The 23,381-nt window shown below is 39.4% G+C and overlaps 4 protein-coding genes across 5 annotated transcripts; 1 reads left to right on the top strand and 3 right to left on the bottom strand.

Moving 5' to 3' along the window:
• Positions 1–718: 718 nt before the first annotated feature.
• LOC147290246 (lysM domain receptor-like kinase 3) lies at positions 719–2,265 on the bottom strand. Its single transcript, XM_086237425.1, has one exon. The coding sequence runs from the start codon at positions 2,094–2,096 to the stop codon at positions 858–860; it is 1,239 nt and encodes a 412-aa protein (XP_086093551.1). The 5' UTR covers positions 2,097–2,265; the 3' UTR covers positions 719–857.
• A 2,745-nt stretch (positions 2,266–5,010) lies between these two features.
• LOC147290245 (GCN5-related N-acetyltransferase 8-like) lies at positions 5,011–6,103 on the bottom strand. Its single transcript, XM_086237334.1, has one exon. The coding sequence runs from the start codon at positions 6,028–6,030 to the stop codon at positions 5,317–5,319; it is 714 nt and encodes a 237-aa protein (XP_086093460.1). The 5' UTR covers positions 6,031–6,103; the 3' UTR covers positions 5,011–5,316.
• Positions 6,104–8,261: 2,158 nt separating this feature from the next.
• Positions 8,262–13,250, top strand: LOC147290244 (AP-5 complex subunit beta-like protein). Its single transcript, XM_086238543.1, has 3 exons — positions 8,262–9,973; positions 10,860–11,299; positions 11,449–13,250. Exons 1-3 carry the CDS (start codon positions 8,495–8,497, stop codon positions 12,911–12,913), a joined length of 3,384 nt encoding a protein of 1,127 aa, XP_086094669.1. The 5' UTR covers positions 8,262–8,494; the 3' UTR covers positions 12,914–13,250.
• A 487-nt stretch (positions 13,251–13,737) lies between these two features.
• Positions 13,738–20,977, bottom strand: ELF6 (Zinc finger (C2H2 type) family protein / transcription factor jumonji (jmj) family protein). 2 transcript variants are annotated; one of them, XM_086236659.1, is made up of 7 exons: positions 19,368–20,977; positions 18,939–19,017; positions 18,720–18,787; positions 18,393–18,543; positions 17,667–18,250; positions 16,689–16,886; positions 13,738–16,562 (listed from the first exon to the last, which is right to left on the bottom strand). In XM_086236659.1, exons 1-7 carry the CDS (start codon positions 20,527–20,529, stop codon positions 13,942–13,944), a joined length of 4,863 nt encoding a protein of 1,620 aa, XP_086092785.1. In that variant the 5' UTR covers positions 20,530–20,977; the 3' UTR covers positions 13,738–13,941. The 2 variants fall into 2 exon arrangements, with proteins under 2 accessions (XP_086092785.1, XP_086092786.1); XM_086236660.1 differs by lacking the exons at positions 18,720–18,787; positions 18,939–19,017.
• Positions 20,978–23,381: the final 2,404 nt, after the last annotated feature.

Raw genomic sequence — 23,381 nt, 5'->3', positions numbered from 1 at the left:
ATATATATATTAATTTAGATTAGTAAAACTTCCACAGATCTACTTGATCTTAAAATTATCAAGAACTAGCTATTATCTGCATTGTTATAAAATTTGACAAGCATTCTTTGGTTACAAATTTTGATAAGCATTGTGCAATGCTCAAGTGAACCAAAAGGCAAGAGATGGATTCTTAGTTGGTGTGTGCAGAGTAATTTATAGAAAAACATGTCACTTACTTCCTATAAATAACAATGCTTAATATAATTTAAACAAGTTTTTCGTTAACGCAGCCATTAATTTAACCCATTCTGTAAGTCAGAATGCAATTTATATCATCAAGTCTTTGTCACAAATAGGAAGACCCAAGACCTGACCTGATCGGTCATTTGCTCCTCTATCTTCTACATGTCCCACTTATTTGGACATATCTAGAATTTCTTGATTGCAACTGAAGCATCTTCTACAATTTTTTTTCATTTGACATGGGCATAACCTATATTGCTAAAAAGTCAAATCTCTTGACAGAATTGAAATTGTTCATATTCCATGTTTGTGTACATGAACACAACTCTGCTAAAACTAAAAGGAACCAAACTTGAGTACAATTCTGGGTTTTGTTGGTTCCAAACCTGCAGTTTAAAGAAGATTTTGATCAAACCCATTTGAGAGAGCTATAAACTATGTCGAGCAAAGTTACAAAAATATGCATGAAACCAAAGTGTTATGGAAATTGAACTTGTGTAATGAAAATGAATCATTTTGTACGTAAATTATTCACAGAATATACAACATCCCAATCCCACAAGCTCTTTACAATTTGTTCAAATAAATACGAACCCGCATTTATAAACCTCAAAAAATTGAAACCCAAAAAATCACCGAGGGGCCAATGAGACAGAGATGTCGACGGGCATGCCAATTCTCTCCGCCCAACTCTGAGACTCCAAAAACAACTTGGAAACCAGACCCGCAACCCGACCCATATCGGGTCGGCCATCCGGGTCCTCCTCCACACATTCCAATGCCACCTTCACCATCTTCTCTGCCACCTCCATCGGAAACGAGTCCTTGAGCCTCCTATCTACCCACCTCCTGACCCCGCCAAAACAACCCACCGCCTCTCTCGCCATCTCTATAACACTCACCCTCCTATACCCACCGCCATTACCACCAATAGCTTCCTCTATCTTATACTTCAATGGCTCCTCCCCGGAGATCAACTCCAAGAGCACGACCCCAAACGCATACACATCGCATTTCTGGGTGACGACGCCGCTGACCTGAAACTCCGGCGCCATGTACCCTCGGGTGCCCTCCACCTTCATAGCGCCGCTCCGGGACCGCGACAGAGTTCGATCGCAGTGGCCCTCGCCGCAGAGCTCGGCGGTGCCGAAGTGGCAGATCCTGGCGCCGAGGGTATTTTCGGAAACAATTATACTGGAGGTTTTGATGCGGTTGTGGACGAAGCCGGAGTCGAGGCCGGAGCCGTGGTGGATGTAGTCGAGGCCGTGAGCAAGATCAGTGGCGATCTGCATCCGTGAGAGCCACGTGGAGAGCACGGAGAAGCTTGGATTCTTGGGGTTTCGGAGGCAGTCGGCGAGGTTGGCTCCGGGGACGAAGTCATAGACGAGGTAGATGCAGTTGTTGCCGGAGAGGGAGGCGCCGAGTAGCTTGATTAAGCTGGTGTGGTGGCTCCGGCAGATGAAGGAGAGGCGGTGCTGGAGTTCTTGGAGGTCGATGGGGCGGCGAGACTTACGCTGGAAAACGACGACGTCTTTGCCGCGGAGGGAGCAGCGCCAGGAGGAGGAGGCGAGGCGGGGGGCGAGGAATTTGGCGGTGGCGGAGGAGATCTCGGAGGTGTCGTAGATCAGAGGGTTTTCGGGGAGAGAGGCTTTGAGGGATTTGAGAGAGGCGACGCTGGAAGTTGAGGATTTGGAGTAGTTGTAGCTGGAGTTGCCGCCGGTGATGCTGTAATTGCCGGAAAATGGGTCTGGGAATGAGGAGGAGGATTTTGAGGCGCGAGGAGGAGCGGGTTTGGGCTCGATTGCCTGCGTGCTCTTTTTGGTCCTGCACATCGGGGATGATGATGATGATGGGGTTTGGGGGAGTATCATAGCAGAATTGGGGATTGGAATTTGAATTTGGTGTAGGTGGAGGTGGTCTTGTTTGTTGGGTAAGAATGTGTTTTGCTGGTGGAGGTTGAGAAATGGAAAATGGGAAGTGCCTGTGTTTGGATGGAAGAGTTAGGTCGTTGTCATGGATGATGGAGGAGGTACCATGGAAAAAGTGAAAAACGAAAGCGAAGGAAGAAGAAGCAGACCAAGGACGTTTTGCACGACTTTCTTTTTGTTTTTTTTTTTTTTAAATCTCTACTATGTAGACTATAGTATTAATTAAAGATTAGAAGCCAATACATGTGATTTAATTAGAGAGTCGGTGAGATTAACTAAGGTGGATTGGATTCCTTGTGAGATTTTAATCTTTTTTTTTTCTTTTTAAAATAAGATAAAAGGCGGCTCTAATCATGCCTTTTGAAATAGAAAATAACTTATTTATCCTCCGAATACCACCTAACATCCCTTCGTTCTCACTCACACCACATATCTCTGTTACATGAACATGTAAGTTCTTCTCTTTCACACAATTAATATGTATTTGTATTTGATATAAAAGTTAACAAAAATGTTCATTTAATGATATTATTATAGATAACGAATAATAAAGAAGATGTTCCATTGGTCTATTGCTTAGCTAGGGGTGTAACTAAGCCAAACCGAGTGAAATACTAAAGTGCTCAAGCTCAGCTAAAATAATATTGATCGAGCTCAAGCTCAAATGAAACTCGAAGAGTCATGTTCAAGCTTGGCTTGTTCGCTTTTTCAAAACTCAAGCTCAACTCGTTTGTTATTTCCAAGATCATGGCTCGAATGAAGCTTGAAGAGTTATGCTCAAGCTCAAATGAAGCTCGAAGAATTATGTTCAAGCTCAGCTCATTTGCTTTTTTCAAGCTCAATCACAACTCAAGCTCAAACAAAGCTCGAAGAGTTATGTTCAAACTCGGCTCGTTTGCTTTTTCCAAGCTCAAGCTTGGCTAGATTTGGCTCGACTTGTTTGTGGAACGAGCTCAAGCTTATACTTGGCTTTGTTGGCTCGATTTTTAAATGAACTCGAACTTTTTAAGTTCGACTTGACTTACGACTAAAAAAATCTAACATTACGATTCAAGTTTTAGCAATGAGCCGAATTAGAACAAAACTTAAGATATCTCATAAAAATATAAATGTAATTCACCGGCTTTACAAGTCAAGTATACCAAAATTCAAACTCTAACTCTTATTTTTATGGAGCATAATATTTTGTTTGAACTCAGCTCATTTCTTCCGTTTAACGAACCGAGTTCAAAGATTTGGAAAAAAATTAGAATTGCTCCAAGAAATACGCAAGTAGGGTGCACTTATTAGAAGCCTCTTTAGAAAAGATTTTCACTACGTGGCTATACAATATCTGACGCGGCTGACATTTAGTATGCCACATTTTTTATACCTTGCGTCTGAGCTTGGGCAGTCGCCTCACTTACGTGAGATGGTGAGAGGGGGATCCTATCTATAGGAGCTGCCCCCACCCAAAAGTTTGTACCTTTTGACCGACAGCTTTTCTTTGTGGTTGTGTTATTACTTATTGGTCAAATGTATTATGTAGTCTAATTAATTCATTTACTATTTCTTCTAACATAATTTGGATGAACAAACAGAATATTTGGGTCAAGCTTGACAACATTGCGGAGCAAAACAAAAATTGTTTTGCTCCTCTTTGTAATAAACAAATATTGACTAAAAATGAATATATTATGACTCATCTTCTCACCACAAAACTCCTACTGTACTAATAGAAGAATTACTTTCTTCAATCACAATATAGGCTAAATTCTCTGCACACATGCAGTCATGCACTGCCTCTCTGTTTGTGTAAAAGAAAAGCGTATACCCAAATCATTAGTATTAATGACAGGAATGTCCCACAAACTTCGACTTCAAAATGAGCCCAAAATCAAATCATAAGTAAAATTAAAAATGTATTATCTTTTATAATTTTTAAAATTATTTTATATTAATTATTTTAATTTTAAAAAATAATATGAATTAACATTTTTAAAAAGTCTATTTTTTATATCTTAGCCTTCAAAATTGAATTTAAATACAAATCTAAATTTTTATATGATTTTAATTTGAATAACCCTTTAAAATTGGACCTATTTCTAATTAACTCTTTTTATTTAGATAGGTTGGATGAAAAATGTGGCAAAATTTTTCATTGTGACTGTAACACCACTAGGAATAGAGAAAGAGGAAAAAACCAAAGATTTCACATAGTACTTTGGATCCAAAAATCAATCTGATTTATTTTGGTACATTTCGTTTAATGAGAAAATGGGTCAGAATTTACAAGATCAAACTTATGAAAGCAGTGCTTTGGTACTCAAAAATAAATACGGTCCACCATAAGAGCGAAAGTACTTATTTCTGAATACCCATGCATTTTTCACAAGTATATATCTCGTATTATAACACTATTATAACACGTTGTTACAGACTTACAGTCCCATCCAAATTTTCTCCAAAAGGGGTGGCCATTCATGTCCTTTTAAAACACTTATTTTGTTCCTCAACAAAGAAGAAGAGGATTCTCAAGATGGTTCTAGACACCCACCTTTTCCCCTATAGGCTAAAGCTCATTGGCACCAGTTTACCAAAAAAAAAAGCTCATTGGCACCTGAAGGCTAAAGCTCTCTGGCTGAAGATGCTGGGCTGGGACTCACAATTAAATATTTTACTTCCATCCCCATCAAATATCATTCCAATTTCCAGAACCAAATATCACACCAAAACCTAAAAATTATGGCTCAACTTTTAGAGTCTAAAATTATAACCCAAATTATCATTTCTCTGCCTAGAGAATTCCAGAGCTAAGATCAAGGATCACCAATACCATACACATTAAAGCAAAAACAAAACAAAACAAAACAAAACAAAATTAAAACAGAAATGTCATTATGCATCAAATTTCAGGAATGTAAAAAGGTATAGTAGCAGTGAAATTGATGCTTGGAGAGATAACAGGGGAACAAGCATAATAACCACAATCCAATATTTACACCTATGAGATGAAAATGTTGCCTCGGTCATAATCTCCCTAACACCGATACATACATTTCCATCTCAACCATACCATCAAACAAAAAAAGAGAGAGCAACAACATAGCCTATAGTTCAACTTTTTCCTTGTTTCATTCCATTTCCTGAGCTCTGAATCCGAAGACATGGTCACAGAAATTACCTAAGCATAAGCATTGAGAGCATCCCCAGTGAGCCTGCAAATCCTCCACTCCTGCATGACCTTAGCACCCATTTCCTCATAAAACTTGATGGCATTGACATTCCAATCAAGCACCACCCACTCCACTCTACCATACCCCATCTTCACAGCCTGCGTAGCCACAGCAGACAGCAGCATCTTCCCAAGCCCTTTCCTCCTATAACACTCCCTCACAAACAGGTCCTCAATGTAAAACCCAGGCTTCCCCAAAAACGTCGAGTAGTTCGGAAAAAACAGCACAAACCCAGCAACATAAACATCCCCAGCATCCCCTCCGCCACACCAGCCGTTGGATCTGAACAAATCCTTTTCTGGGTCATCGACCGGAAGGTCCAGATTGACGGTTCTGACCATCGGAGGGTAGACGGGGTTTTGGGGGTTGTAAGTGAAAGGGGTGGGGGAGACTTCGAGGATGAAGATGGTGAAGGACTGGAAAGGTGGAGCGGCGAAGAGGGTGGAGGAGAGGTTGGCTTCGGTGGCGGTGAAGAGGTCTGTGAGGCGTTCGAACAACGCCATCTGGTGGATGAGCTTGTGGATGTGGGGGACGTCGGTGGGTTGGGCCAAGCGGATTCGGGTGAAGAGGGGGTAGCCCATCGGGGTTGAGCCGGCGGGGACGTCCATGAGAGCCTCTGGGGCTGGGGTCGGTGGCGGTGGCGGTGCGGCGGCGGCGGCCATTGCTGGTTGCTTGGTCGGTTGCGGTTTTCTGAGGGAGTGTGAAAATGGTAGTGGAGAATGGATGAAGAGGGTTTTATATCAGTAATGCTACACATACCACATTTTTATACCACAATTGCATACCATCTTACATGGCATTCATACATTGGACACTACAAATTAAAAAATAAAACTTAAAAAAGAAAAAGGAAATACCATTCCAGTAAAGTAATGACACATCAAGTGGGATACAAATGTGGAAAAAAAAATGTGGGACAAATAGCATTATTGGTTTTATATATATAGTGGGTTTGTTTTGGAATTAGGGGCACGCGGGGTGTGAAGATATTTTAAGGAATATGAGAGGGGTATTTTTGTCTTTAAGTCTTTGCATTCTAACTTAATGATATTTTTTGTTGATAGGGTCAAATACAAAAATATCTAACTATAAAAAGATAATTTACTAAAAAAGTGTCAATTTAATTTACTAACTATAAAAAATGTCAATTTGGTCCATAAATTTTTTAAGTTGTACCAAAGCAGTACATACGTTAACTTTCATCGAAAAATTTAACGAAAATTGGTCATGTGCACAATAAGTGACCACATTTTCAGAGGCATTTTAGTCATTTTATTATATTTTCATGTGACCAATTCCGTTAATTTTCAGATAGAAATTCATATTTATATTGTTTTGGTACAATCTGAAAAGTTTATGGACTAAATTGACATTTTTTATAATTAATTGACCAAATTAAAATTTATTGTAAAATTTGTAGACTATTTTTTTTATTTAATCCTTGTTAATAATTTTTTTTTTTGTTAAAATAACCATCCTGTAAAAATTCTACCATAACTGATTAACTGGAGATATAACTACTTTTGAGCTATTTATCACCAAATGGTAACTTTTTTCAAAAAGTGATAATTTTTTGTTGATGACGTACAGTAACCACTGTCATTGTAGAAGCTCTCCATGAGTCCATAGTCCATACTGATAATTAAATTGATTTAAAAATTAAGAATAATGTGATAATTTATGGGAATTCACTTGTATCTCCATTTGTCAAAATTTACAAACAATTTTAGCACCAAAGAGAAGGAGTTAGTCCAAAATATTGGGATTGAAATATCATAGCCAATGAAACGACTCTTATGTTTGTTGTGAGAGAAAAACCACAAATAGAAGTCATATAGAAAAATTAATGCATTAAAAAAATTCTTATATAATAGTAGGCTTGAATTGCAAAATAAGTAAACAATGACTTCTCATAACATCAAATATTACTTGAGATTCTCCATTAATCAAGAATGTTTTTCTAAAACCCTTTTAACCATCCTAAAACAAGTCATCTTGAAGAGTTGAAGCTTCACTAAATATAATCCAACTAGGTTGGTACTTAGTCATTTGCTAATCATTTGCAGGTTGATGTTTAGTTAAATTTAAAATGAAGTATGGCAAATAGGTGAGATTTTAAGTTCAAATATTGCGTGTATTTTCTTTATTTTATTTTCATCATTGATTTGATATGAAATATTTTATAAAAATAAGCTATTTTCATCATTTATCAAAGTTACTAAAAATATCATCTATTTATAATTTATAAAAAATAGAGAAAAAAAGAAAGACCACAAAAATCCCAAAACTAAGGCTTAAACATATAGTGCGTCAACCCATAGCCTATCACAAAGTTAAGGCTTGAACTTTACCCTCTTATTAAAAGGATTGAGTCGTCCAACCCTTTATTGATTTGGTTGAGCTTGTGATTTTATTGGACTAAATCCCAAAATTGATTAGTTAATTAATTCTTTGAATTCTAGTTTGAATTCCTCTCCAGCATTATTTGACATAATTCGAATATTATTCAAGAGAGAGTTCGAACACTATTCAAGTGAGCTCAAGCATTATTTGACATAATTCAAACATTATTTAAGAGAGTTTGAACACTATTTGGCACGTCTTGAGAATTATGTTTTAAAATTTTTAAAAATAAAAATGAAAGGCTTTAATAATGAAAACAAAAAAGAGGAAATTTTTTAAAATTTCCACTTATAGTAGATTTATTAGTAGGAATAAAGATTCCAGATAAAAAGTAAAAAAAAAAAAAAAAAGAGGGTGTACAGTAAATAAAAGCATCCAGTCTCATATGCCAAATCAAGACATGGCAAATTCTAATTATGCCCATTGATTTACCAATATATTACTAAAATTAGAAAATTAGAGAGTACTGAGAAAGTGAGAAGACACACTCCTCTGTGCAGCTTCCTGTGGTGGAAAGCGGTGGAGAGCAGTCTCTCAATCTCCAACTCAAAAATTGCAAATTCCAAAATTCCCTCCCTTTGGATTTCAATTTCCACACTTTCCCACTCTCTCTTCCGATGCAAAATTGTAATTTCCATGAGCCGCCGAGCCGAATCTCTGGAGCTGAGTGTTAGGAGCTGACGAGCTACAGGCGGCTGAGCCTAGGGTTGGCCGCAGAGAAGCATGACCGACAAGCCACCACCAGAAGCATCATCAGCATCGCCGCCGCTAAAGCCGCCACTGTCAGTCCAAGAATGGGAGTCGCTAATCGACGACTTCCAGCACGGCGGTGCACGCCGCGACAAATGGACCCCCGCGCACCCAATCCTCATCGTCGACCAAGCCCTCTCCTCAATCTCCAAGCGCGACTTCCCTCTCAAGCTCCCCCTCATCGTCTTCCTCGAAGAGTTCTCCGACTCGCTCTTCACCGCCAATGAAAACGACGCCGAATCGGTATCCAAAGCCCTCCACCGTCTGATCGAAACCCTTCGCGCCCTGATCCAGACCCCTTCCGATGGCGTCCACATCACTCTCGCTCTCAAGGAGCAGATGATGCTCTCCGTCACCTCCATCGTCATCTCCGTCGACGACGTCGTTCCCATTCCTGTTGTTGAAGCCTTGGTGGAGCTGCTGTTAACGGTCGTTAACCGGCCCAATCACGGCGTCGACCGCCAGGCGCGTGCGCTCGCTTGCGAGTGCCTGAGCGAGTTGGAGAAATCTCGCCCCTGTCTCCTCTCCGACGTCGGCGGCCACCTCTGGAGTCTCTGCCAGAACGAGAGGACTCACGCCGCTCAGAGCTACATACTCTTGTTCGCAACCGTCGTTCATAACATCGTGGCTGAGAAGCTCAACGTCTCGATTCTCAACACCGCGGTGCCTCTGGTTCCTTTCACCGCGCCGCGGATTGTGGTGGACGGTTCGAGCAAGGAGGCTCTGACCGGGTTGAATTACAAGGAGCTGAGGAGGGCTCTGGCGTTTTTGCTGGAGTGGCCGCAGGTGCTGACGCCGTGTGGGATGGTTGAGTTCTTCGATTTGATAATGCCGGTGGCGGAGGCCTTGGAGCTGCAAGGGTCGATGCTGAAGGTGCAGTTTTTCGGGCTGATTTATTCGTTTGATCCGATACTCTGCCATGTCGTTTTGACAATGTATCCGCGGTTGTTGGACGCGTTTGATGGGCAGGAGGGAGAGATTGCAGGCCGGCTTATGTTGCTGTCGAAAGAAGCGCAGCACCACTTGGTTTTTAGGTTGCTGGCGCTGCATTGGTTGTTGGGTTTTGGCGAGTTGATGTTGGCAAGGGAAGTGAGGAAAGTTAAGGCCATTGTTGATATGGGTTTGAGGTTCTATCCGAGTGTGTTCGACCCGCTTGCTTTGAAAGCATTGAAGCTTGACCTGCTTGCCTTTTGCTCCATTTGTGTTAAGGTCGTGATATCTGGGAGTGTTTTGGGTGAGGATGCTGGAGCTGATGATAAGTTGGTGGTGAAGCCGTTTGAAGATGGACTAGTTTCTGTATCAGCCTTCAAGTGGTTGCCTCCAGGGAGCACAGAAACTGCAGTGGCTTTTCGAAGTCTGCATAGGTTCTTGATTGGGGCATCATCTCATTCAGACAATGATCCTTCCACCACTAGAAGTCTCATGGACTCCACCACTTTCAGTACCATACAGGTAATTTTCACTCTGCTTCAGTTCCTTGTATATGCTCTACTGTAGTTAAAAAGATGTGCAATTTGCTATTTATAATTGAGATATATATTTGTATGTTTTGGAGCTTGCACAACATGTTAGCTCTCCGCTTAGCATTGCGTATGAAGTGATATGAATTAAAATATCATTTGTTGTACACAGTATCAATTTACTCTATTTCATTTTGCTTTTGGTTTGGTTGATATGTTCTGATTTGGCTTAGTGCTTGTTTGTATATTGTTTATGAGTAATACTACATGCACCAAACTAAAATCCCAAATTTTGGATATTTAATATTGTTTTATTTATTTATATTTGGTCCCATTTTAAATCCTACTTATTTTTAGCAACTAAGATGTTGCCCTGTCATCTAAAGCATTAGTTAGTGTAAAAAATTTGGGAGAACTTTTGGTGCTTGTTATAGTGTTGATTGCTCATATATTGACTATAGTTGGAGTGACATTATAAAAATATTTGTTTGTCATAGTTTTGGGGTGATCTACTTTTGTATGGTCTTTTCCCCTTTCATAATGTGTGACCTAATGGAAATGTAATTCTGTAATTGACCAGTTGAGTGGTTGAGTTATTTGGAATGCGGAGAAGTTATTTGGTAGTACTTGATAATGTTCAAGCTTAGTAAGTGATCAATAAAGATTAATGACATACATTTAGTTAATAAGAAATGTGCCAAAAAAAAAAGGAAAAATAATTATTTTAGTGCCTGTTTGGCACACGGATCAGGTAAGTTAAACTCCCAAGAATCTGGTCACAAACATTTGTTATGCTGTTTGTGGTCAAGGAGAAGGGGCAAAGGTTTGTTCATCTTTGTATCTGTGCCATTTTTATGTTTCCCAATTTCTAATTTCAGGGCATGCTGTTGGACCTCATGTTGGAGTGTCACAGATTGGTTCCAGTGATTGTTCCTTTGACTGATCGCTTGCTGGGTTGTCAAAAGCACCGCTGGTTGGGAGAACGCCTGCTTCAGACTTTTGATCAGCATTTGCTTTCTAAAGTCAAATTGGATTATAATTTGGTTCATTGCTTCCCAATATTTGATAGAATTGCTGAAAGCGATACAATTCCTCCTCGGAGATTGCTAGAGCTGCTTACCAAGTTCATGATCTTCCTTGTTGACAAACATGGCCCAAATACAGGACTGAGGTCATGGTCTCAGGGGAGCAGAGTTCTTGGCATCTGTAGAACATTTCTAATGCATCACAATAGCTCTAGATTGTTCCTTAGACTATCTCACCTTCTTGCATTTACTTGCCTTTACTTTCCTGATTTGGAGGTTCGCGACAATGCAAGGTATTGTCTTTACTCCTTTGGTATTTCTCCTTTCTATTTATATGGGCACTATATGCAGTTTAGTAAGCTTTTCAATTCCCATTATTAGCTGATGATGTTCTTTCATTTTTGGTCTAAAATCTGATGCTGTTCATCATGGCCTTCTGCAGGATCTACCTTCGGATGCTGATCTGCATACCTGGAAAGAAGCTCAGAGACATGCTGAATCTTGGGGAACAACTTGGTATTTCACCATCTCCAGATTCCAGTTTCAATGTCCAGTCTCCTCAGTCTGCTCACAATCTCAAGAAGTCTAGGAACATCTCCTCATATGTCCACCTTGAGCGGGTGATCCCTCTACTTGTCAAACAATCTTGGTCCTTGTCGCTATCATCTTTGGGTGTTGGGAGCAATGAACCCGGTTACCTAGATGGCATCAGGGACAGTGAGCCCATAATAGAGGATGGTGAGATTGATGACAGTAGTAATATCAACATTATCCCAGCAACTGAAAGAATTGATCAACCACAGCAGCCATTGCGTGTGATGGATTCAAAGATTTCAGAGATATTAAGAACGTTAAGGAGGCATTTTTCATGCATTCCTGATTTTAGACATATGCCAGGACTTAAGGTTAGAATATCATGTAGTTTGAGGTTTGAATCTGAGCCTTTCAGCCGCATATGGGAAGTTGCTTCCCCTACTGGTGTTTCGGATGAATTAGATTCTCTTCCTGCTTTATATGCAACCGTGCTACATTTTTCATCCTCTGCACCGTATGGGTCCATTGCATCGTATCATATACCGTTTCTTCTTGGTGAACCTCCCAAAAAACTTAATATATCTGATCAAACAGCTTCATTAGCTATTGTTCCTGTAGAAAATGGTTCTGGAGAAGAGGAAAGCTCTGGAGCTCCAGTCACGATTGAATTGGAACCACAGGAACCAACACCTGGTCTAATTGATGTTTCCATTGAAACAAATGCAGAAAATGGTCAGATAATCCGTGGTCAGCTTCACTGTATCACTGTAGGCATAGAAGATATGTTTCTCAAGGCTATTGTGCCGCCTGACATCCCTGTAGACGCCTTACCTGGTTATTACTTAGACTTGTTCAATGCCCTTTGGGAGGCATGTGGTAATTCCAACACTGGGCGGGAGACCTTTCCGTTGAAAGGAGGCAAAGGGGTTGCAGCAATCAGTGGGACCCAATCAGTCAAGCTACTTGAAGTCCCTGCATCGTCTTTGATTCAGGCTGCCGAGCGCTACTTGGCACCCTTTGTTGTAAGTGTGATTGGTGAACCACTTGTTACTGTTGTAAGGGATGGAGGAATCATTAGGGACATCATCTGGAAGGATGATTTTTCCCTTGATATTACTAGCTCAGGGACGGATTTTGATAGAGGCCCACTTCATCTTACATACATTGAAGATGTAGATGAAAGGGACAGTCCTGTCAATATCCGTAAAAGAAACATGGGTTGCTTTCATATTTTGATATTTCTTCCACCAAGGTTCCATCTCCTCTTCCAAATGGAAGTATGTGATGTTTCAACCTTAGTACGAATCCGAACGGATCACTGGCCTTGCTTAGCTTATACTGATGAGTTTTTGGAGGCTTTATTTTTGTCATAGGAATTTATTAATTTTTTCCTTTCAAGTAGTTTACAGAAGGATTCTCATCGGTGCTGCTGTAAGGTCGTTGTCATTTTGTTCAATATCTTTTTCCATATTTATTCGTACAGAGAAGGGTAATTTTTTTGCACCCAGAATAAAGTCTACTGTAAATACCTATGAGTCCTTTTACCTTGTATTCTTTTGGTGTATCAGGGATCAAGAAATGCATTTTTGGGGCATTTTCCATTTTCTCTGTAGGTTGGATTTGTAACCACAATGTTGAAAATAATTTGTAAGCTAATTCATTCTTTGCAGTCAATGCAAGCTTATTTTGATAATAATATTAGATATGGAGTTTGGAGTGAGAAGTAATTGGCTTATGTGGTTGCATATGTACATACTAATGAGCTCCTTATAGTGAATTCATAGTTGCTGATTTATCTACTGTTATAGCAGAAGTTTTTTGTGGGCATGCATACCATTCGTTGAGCCTAGCTCCAGTGAAGGTGAAGGGGTGATCTTGCAAATGCAATCCTAAATCAGTGCCTTTGTATTATTTCATTTTTCATTGCATGTGTTAGCTTGTAACTGTACCAAAGAGAGTTCCGGCCACCAAAAAGAAAAAAAAAAGATACAAACTGTAACAAAGGGGCAGTGTTGCAAATTCTCCGTTAATTTTTTTTTTTTTTTTTCAATTTGGAAAAGATCAAGGGTCAATCTTTAGTCGTAAAAAATGAAAGATGACGGCAAAGGACAATGGCAGAGTACTGGTACAATGACTACAATCGTGTTGATATTCTTGCGTGCCATGGCCTCGAAAGTTGAACCAAACCTATTCAAAATAAGCTGAACAAAGTAGACCCAAAACTATGGGTGCATTTAAATAATCGTTGAATTGAAGCTACAGAAAAGTTCATTCGTTCCTAGTCTAAACCTAACAAGAACATCCAATATTACACTAGATCCTGTAAGCCTCTTTGGCCCCAGAAACTCCTTTTGCTTGTACCCACATGTTACAATAGTAGCCTGATCAAAACAACAAATCTTCACGCAGGTAAGCTCACATAATGTCCTGTTTTCCTCCTGTGACGGCTAAAATCTGATACAAACCTGAAAGAGAGGCCACAGCCCTCAACCTTGCAATTGTATGGCCGCTCTCCAGTGTGCACTCGTATGTGCTCAGTCCGGGCCCACGCCCACTTGAATGACATGGAGCAACCTTTCCATGGGCACTTAAGGGGCCTATCATCATCATGCACTCGGCTGTGAATCATTGCATACTTGTGGGAGCTGAACCTCTTACCACAACCTTCATGTGTGCAGCGGTTGCGCTTGTGCAACATTAGCTCTGCCTTTGTCTGAAAACTCATGCAGCAGCCTTCTAGATCGCACTTGTGAGTCTTCCTTGGTTGTTCTTTCTTACCCTTGGGAGGAACAGTAGCATCTGAAGCTTTCTTCACCTTCTTTGTCACTGGCTTCTCCTCCTCAACCTTTTTGTCGATGTCTATCCCGCTTGTACTCGTTGCATCCTTCCCAGTCCTTGGTCTCAAACCTTCACATGGCCCCCTAATAAATCCATTGGAACTGGAGTTCTCATCTATTATATGCTCCACTTCTTTCTTTCTTTTTCTTCTCCTTTCAGAACTTGGTGTGGGGTCTACAATGGAAGTGTTTTCCAGCTCTCTATCATGCTGTGATAAGCAAACTTCTCCACCATTGTTTAAGTCTTGTGCAGCACGAGTCTCTCTTTTAACTCTAGAATATGTTTGGATTGAAGCAGGAGACGGCTGGCATTTTAAAGTATCATGACTAGAAACCTTATTACTATTTGTAATCTTGTTTTTCCACTGTTCTTTATTATCCAAAGCCACAGAAGCATTGGAGTAATCTGTAGCACAGGTCACTTGGGGAACCTCAAATTCTTCAATCGAGACAGGTGTGCGCTGATTTTCTGTTTGTATGACAAAACTGAGACTAGGTGCCTCTACAGCTCCATCTGTAGTCTGGAGTCGCACAACTACAGTGTCTGAAGTCGCACCATTGCCTATGCCTTCCTCAGGAGAGCTTTGCCTTTGAACTTCAGAAGATTCTTCCAATGAGATACAAGGATGAGTTGCTTCCATCTGCATTGCTGAAATAGAGATATGTTCCCTCTCACTTCTATCTGCAGTCCGAAATTCTTCACTATGTGATATCAAACCAGGTTGAAAATCTGCTACAGCACGGAGCTCTCTTGGAACTCCAGAAGTTCCTTCTGATGAAGCAAGAGAAGGTTGATTTATTTGTTTGGTATGACTTAAACTAGGTTCCTCATTTCCTGCTTTTGGAGTCTTTATTTCTTCTTCTGGTTTGAATTCTAAAAACACAGCATTGCTAAGATCTTCTGCAATATGGGTCTCTCTTGGACTTGCATCCCAGTGTTCGGCCACAGAAAAAGTAGGATCATTCAACAGTGTGGAACTACATGAAACTGGCGCCTTGTCTTGACTTTCATTGGTAGTTGGGATTTCTTGCTGCACTTCATCTTCCAAAGTCATGCAAGATTCCTCCATGACTGTATTCGCCATTTGTGCCTCAGAACTTGTCACAAATGAGTCAGCAGCACATAAGTTTGTTGTCCTAGCAAGAACAGAAACCCCATTCATCAGAACATCCTTGTGAGCCAAAATTGGGGACTGTCCTTCAGAAACCAGATTACAGGTTCCATTGGTTTTGTTAATTTCTGTTAACTGCTCCTCTCTGTGCATTTCAAACCTCTCATCAGTCACAATGACAAGTGGAGCAGCAGAATTGTTCTCACTGACTTCTTCAGGGATCCTGATCTCCTCTTCTATATCAGAACTATCCCGTGCTGCTAAATCACAACCTTTACCATTCATGTTTCTTTCTTCCAAACTGCGATTCTCAATCTGTTCCACAACACTTCTAGCCCTTAACGTAGCAGTGACAAGTGTATCTGCAATTTGTGAAGGAGTAGAGTTCAAGCTGATATCCCTGGTTGCTTCAAGCATCTGGACAGCAGGATACACTTCAGAAATTCCATTTGATGCGGAGGAATCAGATCTTGCAGAATTGCTTGGGAAATTCCCAATGTTGCAAATGCTACTTTCTGTTGCCATTCTACTATGTTTATCAAGCTCTCTACAAGTAGCAGGGAGCCCACAGACCCTACCTGTTCCCATAGAAGCACCTGCTTTTAACTTATAATTCCTTCTTGAATATTGAATTAGTTTTTCTTCCCTCTTTAAGGTGTCATCTGAAGTTCCCCCTACCACTTCATTCTTCTTTTTCTCAATGCTCTCACGTGGTTTCCAATGGACTGGATGATTAAGCTTTTTGGACCGACATCTTCTGGATTTCCATTTTGTGGTCAGAAAATCTGAGCTGGTGGTGGGGAGGCTTTGCTTGGAGAACAATCCACCCAATCTCAATGCATGCTGGACTTGCTTCGAGGAAGAATTCTTTCTGACCTTGACACAGTACCGTAAGTTGATACCCAACTTTGAGGTCCAATCTTCTCCACATTCATCATGTTCATCATCGACAGCAAGATCTATCAAGTTCAGATCTTCCTTTGATGCAATATCTAACGGAACCTCATTATAATTAAAAGGGCAACCAATTTCCTCCGCAATTGCTGCAGCAGGAGCTTTTATTTTCTGATAGTCTGCAGAAATCCAAAGAGTAAAGAATCAACTAACCGCGAGTATAACAATTTTGCAAATTAAGAAAGATTATCAAGTACTATGGCTCTGCAGATTACAAAGATAGTCATGGTTAAAGACAATCTTACCAGAATGGCAAATTACAAGCATGTTCGCTCCACCTTTACACTTCAACAGCTCCACAATTTCAACAGCATGCTCAAGGCAGAAACTCCGTGGTCTCAGAAATTTATTAACGGTATTCCAACCCTTCTTAAACTTGGTTGTGGAAGGTATTAGGGGATCCTTTGCAGGTGGCAAAACATCGGGAACAGAAGGAAGATCCTCTGCAGAACAAAGAAAAGAATAGATATGACCATTTGTTTTCGTTAAAAATGTCTGGAAACAATGTAGAACTTCCCCACTATCTTTAATCTTTTATAGAACTAAGCTACTCCATAATTGAAAACTTTAGTCTAGAACCCTTTCAAGCAAAATATTCTTCCTCTTATGGAATTGATCTTGGTCAAAAAGAACATAAAGAAGATATCAACCCAATTTATATGATACAACACAATACAGAGAACAATCATTCACCACTTCTGATACATTCACGTCTCTGACAATTAGCTGATTCAAGGTCCTAAATCAGAAATTGAAGCAGCAGCCACAAAGTGCACAGGAAGATCCCAAAAATTAAATACAAATGCTTCACAACTGGAAGTGTGAACAATTTGAGGCGGTTCTGAATACCACAATACTGTGTCAAAATTTATACAGCTGGCTAACAGACAAGGATCTGAACACTGAAACCCATTTTATAGGATCTGAACACTGAAACCCATTTTATAGGAAAAATGCCACTTTTTAAAAAACATTTTACACTTCAGAATAAATAATCAATCTATAAGAAGCATTAATCAGGCTGGTAAAGTTCAAGTTTTCAACTACCAACTGGCAAAAACACGATGGATTCAAAAGAAATATTGTTTGTTGCAGTCTAGCATGGTGACATATTTTTCGGGATAAGCCTATGCAAGTCTGGTATGACTAAATAAAAGAGGAAATTATTTTAGAAGGACAAAAATACCAGGCAAGGCAAAATATGTGGATCTAAATTCCAATACCTGTAACACATCCCTTGCCAGATGGATGGAAGTCTGAAGAGGAATGAGAATTCTCAAGTCCAGAAACTCCAGGGATTTCTTGAGCCAAAAAATAATCAGGCTGAAGTTCCATTGATGCTTTCTCAGATGGTTGCACCACAGACATAAATGGAAACCCAAGTATTCCACAAGCCACACATGCCAATGTCCCTGAGTCGACTTGAAAGTCACACGACAAATCATCACTGCCCAAATATAAATCGTTTGGATTTTCCATATACAAACTCATCTCATCAAACAGAAAGTTCTGATCATTATTATTATTATTATTTCCACTCTGAATATGAGTAGAGTTTTCTTTTGGATTCATATCAACAGGAGCACCTGCACTGGGTGTTGGGGACTCTCTACTTGTATATGGAAGTAAATCAGGGTTCCATAAAACTGCATGGTAACTTGATTCTTTCCCAAGAAGGACATACAACACATTGTTTTCATTTAAAATATCTTCAATAAAAGCCTTCTTTACTAATAACTCTTTTTCTTCCTTTTGCCGATCCCTCCTACGCGAACCCCGCACACCTGGTAGAAGGGACCTTGGCACTCTGGCAAAAAAACAAAAACGCAAAACCAATCATGATCGTCCGGAATTTTCAGAGAACAAGTTCCAAAAGCAGCATGTACACAATGAGTATCTTTTACTCATATATATATGGCCTAAAAATTTGAATAAGATGTTTAGCTGACCTTGAAACAAAAGACATGGTCAAGAGGTATAAAAGCTGTTGATGGGAGAGCATAGGAAGATAATTCATAGCAGCTCTACGTACTGCAGCTTCTTTCGCTACTTTAAGCCATTGAGGTGTTCCAAAGTTAGCAGCTTCCCCACAATTAAAACCTATGTTCCAGAAAGAAAAACTATAATAATCCATCAAAGAATCATAATGAGCAACATGTGATGAATAGGCAATAATAATATTTCATAAATACACTAAGAGAAGAATAAACACTTTATGAACTATGACTTGCAGACGAAAATGAAACATCATGTTGCAACCAACGTAAAGCAGTTACCATGGCTGAATCCTACATGGTATGCCCTTGGAAAAGTTACAACAAATTCACCAGGGTTCTGTATCAACCTAAAGAAGAAACCAGAATGGACATAAGTAGAATATCAAAAAGACCCAATAGAGACTGTTTCACACATCAAACCCAAACAGTCAAGAAAGACATCCTCAACTGAATTGATATTATAATGAACCACAAAAAGAGAGAAAAAAAAAACCCGACCTGCAACAAGGAATTCCTGATGCGACAACTACCTCAGGTGAAATTAGAGTTGTTTTATTGCCCAATAGTGACAGAGCAGCTGGCAATAAGAGAAACTGGACCTGAGTTACAAAAAGGCTATAGAAGTAATAACACTCAACAAATTTCAGAATGGAATGAGCAATTCTATAAGAACAGAATATATGAAAAAGATTGAATAAATAAAAGAGTGATATGAAGTCCTCATTTCAATTGATTTCAAGAGTAGCTGTATGTCCTTAACTATCAGGCAAAGGATTTCCATCAAGCAGACATTTAGAGTTCTATATGGAGTGGTGTTTGCTAGGAGTGTATGTATCAGAAGAACAAAGGTTACTGCAGAAACTGCTTAAAACACCTAAATGCTCAGAAGCTTTTATCAAACAACCAACCATATATAAATTCACATACCTAGACGGTCAATATTACCACCATGCGCCTCAGTGCGAATAAGTTCCTCAAAGGCAAATGCATAATCTCCAGGAACAGCATACCAAGTTTTTGGAGATCCAGTGTGCAGAAAATTCATGCTGTGAAGCTCATGATCTTCAACATGCCAAGCAAACCAACTGAACAACATGCCAATGTAAACCATAGGAGAAGTAACACCAGGGATATCGTCTGGCATGAAACGAGTAAGTGAACCAGGTGAGCGTGCAATTACTTGTAAGTTCCAGGGACTGTTTGAAAGCTTCCAACCAGCAGTACCTTCCATATCACAACATGCATTTTGATTTTTTCGCCTAGAAGACTGGGAAGTTTCATGTCTTGACAATATTGCCGGAGCAGTAGATGATTTGGACGCCTCTAAACATGTATCAGAAACATTCTTAGGGGAAGCATCCTTAACTTCATTATTATGGGAATTTCTTTCGCTGCTGCTAATCATTTCAGTTTTCTTACTATCAGAGTTTTCTCTACTTCTCTGGTAGGAATTCCTCTTTCTCCTCCGTCTATGAGAATAGCGGAATTGACCCTCCGGTTCTTCAAAAGCAGACCCAGGCACATCATTTGCATACTCCACATATATAGGTTTCTCAGAGGCTGCCTTCCAAAACATTGCCTCTATAACTAATGGAGAAACCTCCCTAATTGTACCTAATATGCTCCTTGCAAAAGCCCTAGACTTAGATTCAAACTGCTCCAAAGTATAGACTTCCCCACTTTGCCACACTTGCTTATGAACAACCAATGGGGGATTCTGAGCCACTGCCCCTTTCACTCTTTTCACACTCTGGCCCAATTCTTGGTGCCTCGTGGTAAAGACTGCCCTAACCTCTACATCATTACCACCATCCCCAAAACCCATTGTCATTGGAGAACCATCATTCAACAAATTTACATCAGAGCCCAATTCCGGGCACTTAGAGAGTGACTTATTTAAGTTGCTAAAAACATATCTTTTTGAGGGTTTTGGCAATGGTGGGATAATCTTACAAATACCAAATTCACTAGCTTCCTTCTCAATTTTCGATATATAAGCAATTGGGTCTGCAAATTCGGTATGCGTGGGGTGAAACTCGGGTGCCGATGGCAACCCTTCCAGCCAATTGGGTATTTCAGTATCACCCATTAGTTATAAACAAGATACACATCCACAACCTATCTTACTAAAAATGGTGCATTGGTAATCAATCTTGTAGCATTCTTCATTGAAGTGACAAAACCAACCCAGCTACAGTAGCCCTAGAAGTGCAAGATTTTGGTGACAATTTTGACATGGGTTTCTGGTGCTTGTGCATACATAAAGCGTAGAAATTAGTAGAAGAGAGACTGGAGCCCAGAAATAAAACCTGTAATTGCAACGAGACTGGTTGATTTAGCTCCCAACTCCGAGTAGTGTCTGTGTATGAGAGAGAGAGAGAGAAGGAGGGGTTTGTCTAGGTTTTGAGAGACATTCTTTTGGCGCACGAATCAGGATGGAGTTTGCGTTTGGCAAAGGGAGGGTGGTTGCTAATTTACGCGGCAGGGACACAGTGCACGAAGAAACTCACAGTTTTGTGTTTCTGACCGTACGACTTGGGCTTGGGTTCGGGTTTGCGGTTAAGAGATCAACAGCGAGCCGATAAAGCTGACGGAAGGTGGGAGGTTAGGTTAGGTTACGTCATAGGTGTGTAACTGTGTACCGTATGCGTACGTGCGCATATTAGCTCCAAGCGGTTGTAAAATATTATAGATAGGGACGTCTAGGGTGTATAGAGGTGGTACCAAATCATATCATCAAGTGGTCAGAATAATAGATAACTCTATTCTAAGATACGTTAGATAACAATAGAGCTGTTTGATGGACTCCACAGCAATTGTTTAATGGTATGTGATATGCATTAAGAACATTAATCCTCAAGCTAAACTTCATATTATTGAATGATGTGTAACATATTTTAGGGAAGGACGCACTTTGCCTATTAAACATTATCATTTATTAAGACCGTTACTAATGATTGTTTTTCCTAGGATACTCTATATTGCTCGTATACTACCATATCATTTTGAGTTTTTATTAAATCATGTACTAGCTTCCATTAGATTACCAAAGATTAATACTCATAATGGAGAGAGGACCTACTTAGTATTTTTTTTATGGTGCGAATCCTGTTAAGCGTTAGATAAATTTCGATCTTAAGCAAAAAAACTGATCAATTACCATTATTCTTTTGGTAAGTTAATTAATTAATATTATTCTTCTATGTATTGAAAAGCTTATAAACCCATTATTTTATCAAATGCAATGCTTTAAGATACATTTAGAACGCAAATATAGTTCCATTTATTGAAGTTTCGGATAAATTTCATTTTTATATTTATGAATGTTCAAATATAATATTTTTTGAGTTTGAAGCTCACCTTTTTGTTATGTATGATGTATTGATGTTCTTAATTATTATAAATTAACTTAATGATCATTTAATTTAGTGAATAATACTTAATTTTCCTCTTTCATAATAGATTTTGATTTCAAATCCTATATATGACATTTACTTTTTGAAGTAGTCTTCAAATAAATTTACTTTTTCTGTCTAATCCAAAACTCAAGCCCTGCATGGACATTTACGAAAGCAATTTTACCAAGTGGATCTGTCAAACTCAAACTAAATTGAAGTTTTTGCTACTACGTACTTTTATTTGAAAGTGATCGAGGGGACCAATTAAGATGTAAAAGTCGGGTCGAGATCATCCAACAAATAAAATGATGATGATTCAATTCTTGACTGCACTTTTGTTTTTGTTGTGCTTTTAACGATGAAACTTGCACATGGTTTCTGATCATGAATGTATGAAGTATGAAGTTGTACATATATATATATATATTCCGGATTTATCATTTACTTTATATTTTGTATCCGTTAAAGCTGGTCCATGAAAGTTGGTCATCACATGTCACTTATAAGGGTCTTAGACTCTTTCTATTGCAATTTAGTTCTGGATTAGATGCTCCAATTTTCTTTATGATAATAGAGTAGGTTTACTCACGCGTGTTTGGCCGAGTGATCACACGTACTCCACGTCACATAGTATGAGTTGTCCACGTGTTTGGTTTAAGTGACGTGTAAGTACTTATAAGGAAGGTAATGGTTGGATGCTCCAATTTTCTTCACATATGTTATAAAAATGTGACATACGTGACAATCTCATACAATAATTTTTGACAACACTGAAATTTCTACCCATCAAGATGCATCAAGAAGGAGAAAAAAAGAACTTAAAATTAACTTTTACACAAAAGAAATTATATATGCTGATACATCCAGCCATGTACGTATATCCAGGCAATTCCTAGAAAGTAGAAAAACCATGTCCAAGATCTAGCTGCATCTCTAATACAACTACCATGGAATATCAGCTACCCTATATACATACGCTTAATTGGTAATCATCATACAACTAATTCCATGTACGCAGTTACATTACGATTGGTATTTACTAACTTAGAAATTAATTAATGTTTAGATTTAAAAAGTCGATGAATGCCACAAATTTGTTCGCAATACTTTTGACAGGCATCGTCACAAATAGGAATGGTTGCACCTTCCTCTTTCAGACACACTGGCATGCAAGGCTTGACACATTTTAACAACGCTGGTGCTGGTGCTGGTGTTGATGTTGGTGCTGGTGCTGGTGTTGGTGTTGCTGCTGGTGTTGGTGTTGCTGCTACGGCTGGTGCTGGTGTTGGTGCTGGTGCTTTAGCACCCTGCACCATATTGCCCATCACAAACAAACACATCATCATCATCATCATAACCCCAGCTGGTGAGCTTGTTTTCTTGGCCATCGACCCTTAATTTTCATTGATTATTTGAACCAGTTGTTGAAAAATGAACATGCAATTAAAAAGAAGAAATTGGGCTGTTCTAGCTTTGGTTTTATATATATGGGATAAGAAAGTAAGATGTACCACTCATGTTATAGGCGGTTTGGAGCAAAACA

The sequence above is a fragment of the Dryas octopetala genome, chromosome 3, assembly GCF_963921425.1.
Source record: "Dryas octopetala chromosome 3, drDryOcto1.1, whole genome shotgun sequence".
NCBI lineage: Eukaryota > Viridiplantae > Streptophyta > Magnoliopsida > Rosales > Rosaceae > Dryas > Dryas octopetala.
Note: the sequence above shows the minus strand (reverse complement) of the source record. Positions and strands in the feature narration are given on the sequence as shown.

What these genes read in the sequence shown, in the direction of transcription:
- LOC147290245 (XM_086237334.1), bottom strand. Translation starts at nt 6,030, where the DNA reads ATGGCCGCCGCCGCCGCACCGCCACCGCCACCGACCCCAGCCCCAGAG.
- LOC147290246 (XM_086237425.1), bottom strand. Translation starts at nt 2,096, where the DNA reads ATGATACTCCCCCAAACCCCATCATCATCATCATCCCCGATGTGCAGG.
- LOC147290244 (XM_086238543.1), top strand. Translation starts at nt 8,495, where the DNA reads ATGACCGACAAGCCACCACCAGAAGCATCATCAGCATCGCCGCCGCTA. An exon ending in CCACTTTCAGTACCATACAG is followed by an intron (nt 9,974 to 10,859) that starts GTAATTTTCACT and finishes TTCTAATTTCAG; the next exon opens with GGCATGCTGTTGGACCTCAT. An exon ending in GAGGTTCGCGACAATGCAAG is followed by an intron (nt 11,300 to 11,448) that starts GTATTGTCTTTA and finishes GGCCTTCTGCAG; the next exon opens with GATCTACCTTCGGATGCTGA.
- ELF6 (XM_086236659.1), bottom strand. Translation starts at nt 20,529, where the DNA reads ATGGGTGATACTGAAATACCCAATTGGCTGGAAGGGTTGCCATCGGCA. An exon ending in CCATGTAGGATTCAGCCATG is followed by an intron (nt 18,544 to 18,719) that starts GTAACTGCTTTA and finishes TCTGGAACATAG; the next exon opens with GTTTTAATTGTGGGGAAGCT. An exon ending in ACCATGTCTTTTGTTTCAAG is followed by an intron (nt 18,251 to 18,392) that starts GTCAGCTAAACA and finishes TTTTTTTGCCAG; the next exon opens with AGTGCCAAGGTCCCTTCTAC.